Source organism: Chenopodium album, chromosome 6 (genome assembly GCF_948465745.1).
Source record: "Chenopodium album chromosome 6, dcCheAlbu1.1, whole genome shotgun sequence".
Taxonomy (NCBI): domain Eukaryota; kingdom Viridiplantae; phylum Streptophyta; class Magnoliopsida; order Caryophyllales; family Amaranthaceae; genus Chenopodium; species Chenopodium album.
In genome coordinates, this window is record NC_137839.1 from 26,170,311 (window position 1) to 26,181,248 (window position 10,938).

At 40.4% G+C, this 10,938-nt stretch overlaps 1 protein-coding gene across 1 annotated transcript; it reads right to left on the bottom strand.

Annotated features, from left to right (window-relative positions):
* Positions 1–9,090: 9,090 nt before the first annotated feature.
* Positions 9,091–9,591, bottom strand: LOC145636833 (uncharacterized). The gene has a single exon (XM_081688374.1). The coding sequence runs from the start codon at positions 9,589–9,591 to the stop codon at positions 9,091–9,093; it is 501 nt and encodes a 166-aa protein (XP_081544500.1).
* Between the last annotated feature and the right edge of the window lie 1,347 nt (positions 9,592–10,938).

Below are 10,938 nucleotides of genomic sequence, written 5' to 3' on the forward strand. Positions count from 1 at the left end.
CATCGTTGTTCACAGGGTCGATGGGATCAACTATCGGATGTGATTGTGGTGGAGGTAGAGGTGGACTAGGTTGTTGCAACCGTCCACTTCTGGTGAGAACCTTGACCTCAAGGTCTCCCCAAACATCTTCACTTGTGCCAAGAGATGAACAGGCTATATCCTTGAGATATACGTCTTCATCATCACTATCCCAAATTCCATTCACTTCTTCAGAACTCGAGACAAATACAACTTCCGGCAGAGGTTCATTCACAGGTTGAATGAGTATTGACGGATCAGAGGAGACTTCATCTCCCATGATAGCCAAAGCATCGGAAAGAGGACCTGTTTGAATGTTAGGCTTCTTGCCCCCTGGAGGGACAGGAAGTTGATTAGCATCAATTAGGTCTTGGATCGCATCCTTCAACCTCCAACACTTCTCAGTATTATGACCCTTGCCTTGATGAAACTTGGAATAAGCATTGGAGTCATAGCTAGCGGTCCTATTCTCTGGTCAAGGTTTTGGAAATGGTCCAATTAGCATAATCAGTCCTTAACCATGCAAACGGTCAAAAGCAGCATCATAAGTCATTCCCAAAGGCGTGTAAACCCTCCTTTGCCTTTGGAATCTTTGAGGAGGAGCATTAAGGGCCAGCACATCATTGATATTGATATTGATATTGTTGATAGCGTTATTGGGCTTGGAAGACGAAGAAGAAGGAGTGTCGTTCTTCTTGTTTTTCCAAGTGTTGTTATTATTGTTGCTATCAGCAGTCTTCATCGGTTCATCCTCGATATTGATCCCAATATCGTATACAGCTTCAAAGGTACTCAGAGGCAGAAACTTCAAGTGTTGCTTGTACTTATGAGTCAGATTGGCAATGAACAAGCGAACCATCTCTTTTTCCTTGGGGGGATCCACCAAGAGCGCGGCTGTTTCCCTCCACCTGCTTAAGTAAGTGGTGAAGCCTTCATTCTCTTTCTGTTTGAGAATGGAGAGGTCACGTTCAGAATTCTTAGCCTGAATGTTACACTTGTAACGATTCATAAAGCTTTCAGCAACATCCTCCCAGGTCGCGACATGTTTGGATTCCAAAGAGTAGAACCACTGTTGACAGGCATGCTCCAAGGAAAGAGGGAACACTGTAGGGAAGAGTGTCACATCTACTCCCTTAAGAGCCATGGTTGTAGAAAAAGCCTTCAAATGGAAAAGCGGATTATCAGTAGGCTTGAACTTGGGAATGTTAGCAGTGGAAAACTTCTCAGGAAGCTTGTCCCTTATGGACGAAGGGGTGACAGGTTGTTCCACATAAGTGAATTCTTCAGAAATCTAACTCATCTGTTCCTTAATATTGTCCATTGCAGCGGCAGTGACATTTTTTTTATTATCTTGCTCTACCGTGTTGACTCTAGTGGTGAGTGTTTACATCATGTTAGACAACATTTGAATTGTCCTGTTGATGTTCTCGATATCTTCCTTAGTAGCCATTGGTTAAAAGTAGACTGGAGATGGATCTTGTGCAGATGATTGTGGTGGTTTCCTTGTGCGCCTCTTTGGTATAAAAGGTTGTTGAGGTATTGACTCGAACTGTAACAATCTACCCCTGCTTCTTAACCAAGTGCTGTGACACCGAAACAAACACACCTTTAATGACCAGACTTAACCTTAACCCATCCGAAAAAATAAAAAAGAAAAAAAATATTTGAATTTTTGAAATTCTATTTATTTTTTTTTTATTTTAAGAAAAAAATAAAAATTTGGGAGGATACTATCCGACTTACCCCGAAAAAAAATGACACCAAAAAAGACTACCCTAAGATGGTCCGCTTGTCCCCGGGCGTGGGTTGTAGTTGGTTCGCTTGTCCCCGAACGTGGCCTGTAGATGAGACCTGCAAAAATAAATTTGCCAATGGACTCGTATATATTGTGATTAACTTGACCACTGACTTGACCAAGTTTGTGTATGACTTGTGAGTGTGTGTGTGTATATGTGTGTGTGCAGACACAAGAAAACGAAGATGCAAAAGCAAAAATTTTCCGTCAATTTTTGTCATGAGTAGAGGGTACCAACTTTCTCCCGAAAAAGAAAGATGTGAAAACTGAACTTTTATTTTCGAACTTCCCTCGATGAGAAAATTTTGAAAAAGTTTTTTTAAACTTCCCCAAAAGAAAAGACGTGAAAAAAGGAAAGAAGTTTTGAACTTCCCTGTTGTGCAAGACAAAATGAATCGCATGGATTGAATTGCTTTTGTTGAAAATAATGTATGAATGATGCATGTCCTTAGGCCAGGAGGCTAAGGACAATTACATCATGTGACACGAAAAATGAACTTAGTTTATGGGGCTAAGCATCATATATGGTGTAAAGAAACGATCTTGAACGTCACTTAGGTCTGGAAGCTAAGCACGTATACAGATGAAGTGATTATTGCATAATGAACGTTGCTTAGGTCAAGGAGCTAAGCACGATATGCTTTGTATGATTAAAAATTATTGATTTATAAATGTTTCTCAGCACATTATGTGATGCATGAAACAATGAATATTGCTCGGATCAGGAAGCTAAGCAAGTATACAATGTTTCTTCTAATGAATGTTGTCTTGAAACATGCACAGTGTTGAAACAAAATTTCATGATAAAGGGCTCTTAAAGGGAAGGATGATGGATATGGATATAGATGTGTGAGTGAAGTGTGTGAATGTGATACTAAGGCTGGCTGCAAGGGTTATGGTGATGGAAAGAGATGTGAGTTTGACTCGATCATGCATGGATATGAATATGAATGTGGCCGCACCTCGATGTGAGGTTGCCTACGTATCCGTTAGGAATCAGGCCGAACGTAGCTCTAACCGAACTTTGCACAAGTGTATGTACACCTCAAAGAGGTCTTTCAAGAGTTGTAATGTGGTTAAGCTGATGGTTTAAGGAAGAAAGGGGTAAAAGGATCAAGACTTGAGAGAAGCCCCCAAGATGTGTAATTGTGAATTTGAAAATTTTGAATTTTGCAAGTTTATTTTCAACATTTTTTTTTGCTTTGATTTTTTTTTTTCCATTCTGTTGAATCAATGAAGGCAATCTCAGATCATGCGGTCCATCACTCACTTAGCATTCATGTTTCTCAGGCACGGTACCGAGCACTCAATGAGACGCAATTTGAGACGTGTTCATATCAAAGACATTGGAACACTTGCCTTTAGACATTGTTTTATTGTTGCTTTGCTGCTTTTTTTTTTTTTTTTTTTTTTTTTTTTTTTTTTTACTTGCTTTTTGAATGTTATACAATTACACATCTTCCAATCCCAAGGTTAAGTAAATGTAGGTTGAAGAAATGAAGGTCAAACGTTAGACGAGGCTCAAAATGGTTGATGAAGAAACAGAATGTGATTGAACGGTTAACAGGGAATGACAGGGTTGCAAAGGTGCCTCAAGTCATTGGTGTACCTTGGGTTTAGTTCGGTAATTGAATTTTTTTTTCTTTTTTTTTGGCGAATGACATGATCGAATGCAAAGGAAAAGAAATACTCATTGTTGGAACTTGGCATATAGAAATAAGGATATAGAGAACCTATGCTAGACTTATTAGGGGAAAAGGGTTGAAACGAAAGAAGAAAAAAAAGCATGAAATCTTATATGGGAACTTGTCTTGTGCTTCGTCTTCATGGTTTCTTATGAATTACTTCTTGTCGCCTGATACTCGGATTGGAAAGGAAGAGTGTATGAAAGAATTTTGAAAACTGATGGGAAAAACTCCACTCATTCCTATTACGACGGAAAACGACGCATGGATGGTCCTAATATACGATCATAAACAATATAGTACATAACTCGAAGACAAAGTGTGTGAAACGACTCAACATGTGTGATTAGGTGAGTTTATTAAGACTCGTGGTATGATCGCATGACTAGACATGAGGACGTTGTGAAAAACAAAGGACCCAATGACCAAATAGCACGGAAGACTAAAAGACAAACTAACTTGTTTATTTTTGTCCAATTTTAATGTTTATGCTATTTACTAGGTGAAAAGGTTCCATTGGCAATCATTAGTCATAAATAATATCAACAACAATCAAAGACAAAGAACACATGTTAAGGTTAGCACAAAAATCGATCACAAGAAATTAGGAAGAGGACTAGAATTCTAGAAGAGTTATGACTCATGGATATAAAAATAAATAAAAATCTATAATCCTATGTTATTCTAGTTGACACAAATTAAAGGACTTGGCTAAGACTAGCTTGACGAGAAAATATATAAAGAAAACTTAAAAAGTTTAAAAAAAAATGAAAAAAGAAAGAAAGTTGACGGTAAAAAGACACCTAAACTGGACAGGCTTTAGTATATTGATTATAACTTTTGATATATGACTCTGATTTGGACGAAACTAACTCTAAATAAAAGATAAAACTCGGGGCTGCAGATCCATAGGTTGCTCGACACGTAACTCTTTCTAGAACTCTGGCTATGACCGAAACAAGTTGACTCTTGTGCAGTATACGGGAATAAAATCCGGGTGACTCAAAAAGTAAAAAAAATCTATGACTCGACTCTAAAAAAAATTTAAAAAAAAAAACAAAAACGGTTTAATAAAAAAAATAATTAAAAAAAAAACAATAAAAAAAATTCACATATAAGCACATCGTCACGAATGATGCAATGAAGTTCGCAACCTAGAGTCAAGATCTATGTTCCACTATGTTCAAGCTTTTGCGTGTCAAAGGGTACCATGGTTAAGAGTTTAGATACGTTAGCAAGGCAGCCTCCCTGGAGGGTGTATTCCAACGGGCGGCTCCGCGAGTTCGTGATAAAATCGAATCGACTCCATGGTTTGGGTGGATTTAAAAAACTCGAATGAACCCTTATTGTCATGAACGTTTTCGGGTTGATAGAGCTTAAATCCCCCGGGCTAGTCACATACGTAGAACACGTACTATTGTGGCAAAATAGGTAAGCTAAAATGCATATGCATATGTGAAAACGCCAATTAAATCGCAGGAATACAATTCAAGAATCTTTCAAGTCTCATCCACTCATCTCAATTAAATACTGATCACTCAAATCGATAAATAACCAAGAATCCTCCCCAGTGGAGTCGCCAAATTGCAGGCGTTGCTCGAAGTGCGCCTACGTTAAAGCATGTGGTGAATATGCTTGGCACTCTTAGGAAGTGGGAATTGACGTATACGATTAGGGACAAATAAAGTAGGGAGCCGACAACAAGTTTTTAAGGAACTTGTAAACCGTTCATGGATCATTTAAGACAACCACGAGTAAGGGATAACGAATGCAACAACGATTGACCCGTGAAGGTTACACCCCATTCATAATCCATGAGATTACTAACTCCATATGGTTCGGAACCACGAAAGGAGGATCGGGGATGATGGTACGAAGTGAGTCATGGAGTCACATTCGCCCGTATAGGCCTCTACTCGATTCTTATAGTGAAAAGTGATTCCTGCGATCTCAAAGGCATACAAACAAAATATTCAATTTGCTCCAAACTATTATTAAGCTAAATTGGTTGAATATTAATGCAACACATAATTCTAAAAAATTAGTGATCACTTGATTAAACAACAAGATTAAAAAGGAACCTAAACCGGTTGTCCAAATCATCTTATTAGGCGTGATTTTCGATTACATATTCCCTTTAAATATGCAATATGGTGATCAATAAATATAATAGAATAAACATAAATATTGGAAGCAATTTAACAATAATAGCGTTAGTCAAATCAAATATAAAATAACCTAATCATTATACTAGCAATAAGAAAATAAAATAAGAGTAATTCAATTAATTAATTACTCACATTCCACGCATTCCTTTAAATTGCTACATCATGAATAAATTGTTAGTAACTTCAATAAAAATATAAATCAAATTGAAAATTAAATTTAATAAATATAGATTTCATTTGGTCCAAAATCTCAGTTATTAATACCTTTCACGCCTTGGTTTAAGGATGGAACCTCGGGTTTAATATAGACTCCTTGGAGTGATTAAGAGAAGAATGATGCAATTAGGAATATAGTTTAAAGCTTAGAATACGGGAGAGAGAGAATATAATGATTTTTTGGTGTAAAAGAGAGAAAGAGAGAAGGATTTTATGATCAAGCTTGTTGATGATTGAAAAAGGTGTGATATGACCTCTTTTTATAGAGAAAAAAGAAGGGTCGAAAAAAAACAAGATAAAATCCAAATTAAATCGGAATAAAACTCGATAGACTTCAGTTTTTGCGGTTTTTGTTTTTATTATATCTTTTGATCCAGAAATTGGAATAAGATGAATAAGATATCGTTGGAAAGCTCTTGAAGTCTAATTTCTAACCCAATTAGAATAAGATTAAAATATTTTGTATAAGTAAAGATATGTCCGAAATAGTGAGACGGTGTCAGTTTTGGATAGAGTTTGAAATTTTATTCATATCTTTTCCGTTATAGCTCGGAATTAATATTATAATATATCATTGGAAAGATAATTTCAAGGGCTATCCAACCATATAAAATTTAGATAAAAAATATGATGCACGAAAATAATATCTGTCTATCTTTGAACGTCTTTCAATTCGGATATAAATAGGATTTTCAAAAAAAGGAGTTTTATTCAATTTCCAACTATTTAATCTTATCTTTTCAAAAAGGATAATTAAGATCTTTTAGAAACTTATATAAGTTTCTAATTAATCCTAAATTGTTTAGGAATTGGATTAAATCATTTGGACCCTCCACATGATCATTGGGTCGTAGGTACGGTGGGCTTAGGTTCGGTTTGGGCTCAGCTTAATATTTTGGTCATAACTTATTCGTTATAACTCGGATTTGGGCTTATAATGTATCGTTGGAAAGATCTTTTCAATCCCCATCAAACTATTAAATCATTGAACCCTGATTATGGACCAAAATAAACTGGATTAAACGTTTTTATAAAAAGGACACGAAATGAATGATTTTAAAGGACACGAAATGAATTATTTAAAGGACACAAAATAAATTATTTTGGGTTTAAAGGCACGAAAAGAATAAAATAAGTTATGGTTTGGACAAATGGGCATTGGGTTGGTTTATGAAATGGAAATATGGATTTAAGCACTCCAAATATTAAATACTCAACCCGACCAATAATGCCGGTGAAAGGTTGTTCATCCTCGGGTTTGGTTTTGGGGAGAAATTTTTAGGTGTCTACAGCTCTGAAATGTGGAGCTGGCTAACTTTGACAAAGCGTCGGCCTGGGAGTTTCTGAAAGTGAACCAGTTGGGATACTAGCTCCTTTACTTTAGTTACATATTTCAGCATAGCGGCTTCTCTAATATCATACGCTCCCTGTAGTTGGCTAGTGACGAGCTGAGAATCAGTCTTCAAGTGGACTTTGCGGGCTCCGGCCGCGATACTCATACGCAGGCCTGCCAGCGTTGCTTCGTACTCTACTTCATTGTGTGATGCTTTGAACTTGAACTTTATGGCGTACTCAAATACATTTCCCTCTGGGGATGTCATTATGACTGCTATTCTGCTCCCTGTTTGTGATGAGGATCCGTCTACTTCTACCTTCTAGACCCCAACGTCATCCTCTTTCTCCTCATAGGAGGCTTCCACGATAAAATATGCAAAGGCTTGTGCCTTAATGCCTGCCCTAGGTTTGACTTCGAACTCGTACTCAAAAAGTTTGATGGCCCACTTTAAGAGTCTGCCTGATGCATCCATTTTCTGTAACGCTTTTTCCAGCGGGTGATTTGTGAGGATTTGTATTACGTGCGCGTCAAAATATGGCTTCAGTTTCCTTGCTGTTGTTACCACTACGAAGGCTAATTTTTCTACCAATGGGTACCTTTGTTCTGCCTTAGTCAGTACATGGCTCACGAAGTATATTGGCCTTTGCTGCTTTTGTCTCTCTACCAGTAGGACGGCTGCGATTGTCTGAATTAATGTGGAGATGTACAGCTGCAACTTTTCTCTTAGCTCCAGGCTGATCATTGTTGGGAGCTTGGTCAGATGCTCCTTAATACCCTCAAAGGCTTCTTTTTCTATAGCCCCCCCACTTAAATTCTCTATTTCCTTTCATAAGCTGATAGAACGGCAAAGCCTTGTCCGCTGACTTGCTGATGAACCTGGTCAGCGCGGCCATTCTACCTGTCAACCGCATGATATCTTTAATGCACTTAGGCTCCGGCAAGCTTAGGACTGCTTCGACCTTTTCCGGATTTGCGTTTATTCCTCTCTCGCTGATCAGGAAACCTAAGAACTTTCCCGAGCTCACTCCGAAGACACATTTCTTCGTGTTGAGTTTGATTTTGTACTTGTTCAAGGTAGCAAATGTTTCTTCTAGAGACACTCTTAACAATTGAGTCGTCAACATATACCTCAACATTTCTACCCTTCTGGTGCATGAGCACTCTATCCATTGTCTTCTGAAAGGTTGCCCCCGCATTCTTCAGCCCGAAGGGCATAGCTATGTAATTGTACACTCCCCCTTCGGTGATTAATGCGGTTTTCTGCCGGTCGGGTTCATGTAGGCTGATATGATGGTACCCTGAGAAGGCATCCATGAAGCTTAGCAAGGCGTGCCCGCTGGTTGAGTCCACCAACTGGTCAATCCCCGGCAGCGGGTAACAGTCTTTTGGGCATGCCTTGTTGAGATCTGTGAAATCAACACACATTCTCCACTGGCCATTTGCTTTTTTCACGATGACCACGTTGGCTAACCATTATGGGTAATCGCAAGGCTCGATGAATCCTTCCTCCAAGAGTTTCTCCACTTCCTCCTAGATTGCTTGATTTTTCTCTGTGGAGAAGCTTTGTTTTTTCTGCCTGACTGGCTTTATATCCTCCTTCACATTTCGCTTGTGGACCATGACTGCAGGGTCAATTCCGGGCATCTCATCTACGGAGAATGCGAAAATATCCTTGTTCCTTCTTAGTAGCTTTATGAGGTGTACCCCTACTCCAGGATCGATGTCTTTCCCGATCTTCACCGTTCTCGATGGGTCACCCTCTGTGAGCTCAACTGTGACATGCTCCCCACTGGGAAGTGGCCTAGCCATTTCTTCCTTTGTGGGCTCAAAGTTTTCCATTGCTAGCTTCTGTTTATCCTTCTCCTTGTGATATTATTCGCGCTTCCTTTTTCTTGACTTCCTCTCAGGCTGCTCAGCGGACCTCCGTTCTGAGGTTGGCTGCTGCCTGGTCCTTGCCGGATGCTTTAGAGCAGTTATGTAACATTGTTGAGCTGTCTTTTGGCTTCCCCTGAGCTTTGTTGACTGCCCTTCATTAATTGTGTAAGCCATGGCGAGGTGGTAGGTGGATACCACTCTGCCAATCTTGTGAATGAGCGGTCTGCCCATGATCACATTATAGGGCGAAGAAGAATTTATCACAAGGAATTCTGCCCGAACATCACACCTTTTTGACCTCTCCCCCACTCGAACTAAGAGCTCGATTATACCTTCCGGGGTCAGCCCTGATCCATTAAATACGGTGACTTCATAACTCACCCTTTTCAGATCCTTCTTGTCCAACTTCAGCTCGTTGAAAGCGCTGATGTATATAACGTTGGCTGAGCTGCCTCTATCTATCAATATCCTGTCCACCTCCCAGTTCGCAATTCTCATTGTCACTACTAGTGGATCATCATGAGGGTAAATTATGCCTTTCTACTCATACTCGTCAAACGTGGCTCGCGGCTGCGGGGGAAGAGGTGGCCATCTACGCTTCTCATTGTAGTTTATCTGATGTATCATCTCCCGCAGGTCGGCCCGTGCTTTGTTCACTGTACCTCCATGCACTGGACCTCCACTGATCACATATACTCTGCCCTCTGACTTACCATCTTTATATTTGTCCCCAGCGGGACCCCTATGGCCCCCTCTGCGGTCAGTGCGGCCTGCTCTATCCTCGTCCCTTCTTCTGGGAGGGTCGTCGCGCTACTTAAACTGATTTAGGTACCCTCTCCTAACTAGATCTTCTATGTTATCCTTCAGGTCTGTGCATTCATCAGTGGTGTGGCCATGGTCTCTATGAAAGTCACACCACTTGTTGGTATCACGGTTCCTATTGACCATCCTTGGAGGTCTATGCCACTTATCATCAGCTTTGTTCACGCTGAAGATATGAGATCTCTAGTGGGTTAGCAAGGTTTCCTGGTCGAACCTTCCAGGTCTTGGCCCTTTCTTTGGATTTGACCTTCTCACCCCCACTGCTCTGTCCGCTTCTCTACGACTTTGCTCGGCCCTGCTCGGCTGGTCAACCCTGGGTGTGTTCTTTGCCCGGGTGACCTTTGCCCGCTTAACTAAGTCGCGTGGTGTCTTCCTACTCAGCATTGCTCTGTCAGTTTCGTATGCTTTGATGAACTCGTGCGCTTTACCCAGCGCTTCAGCTAGCGTTTTGAGGCTTTTACGCCCCATGTACGCTCTGAATGGTGAGCTCGGTAGCAAGCCACTCTGCATTGCTAGCAGTGCTACCTCCTGAATCATGTTTGGGATGGTTGTTGCCTCTTTGTTGAATGTGGTGATGAACTCCCTCAAGGGTTCGTCCTTCCCTTGAACTAATGACATCAACTCAGTTGTCATCTTAGTTCAGTCTACCACGGTTATGAAATGCTCCATGAACATTCTCTTCAGCTGGTTATATGAGTACACGGAACATTTGGGAATGGCTCCGTACCACTCCGATGCCAGCCCCTCCAGGGTTTGCGGGAATGCTTTACACCAAACTGAGTCTGTCATGGTGTAGAGTACCATGTGATTCTCAAAAGCTGATATGTGGCTCTTACGTGTTGTGGTTCCATTGTATCTACAGCTCGGCATATTTACTTTCTCCATCGGTTCCTCCAGAATCTCCCGGCAAAATGGCGAATCATCTGGAACAACTTGGATTCGTGCTCGCTTGTCTCTTTCCGGGCTGGGTCCCCACTCCATTTGAGCCTCTCCGGGTTGATTTGAGCCTGGGTTACCTCTTCC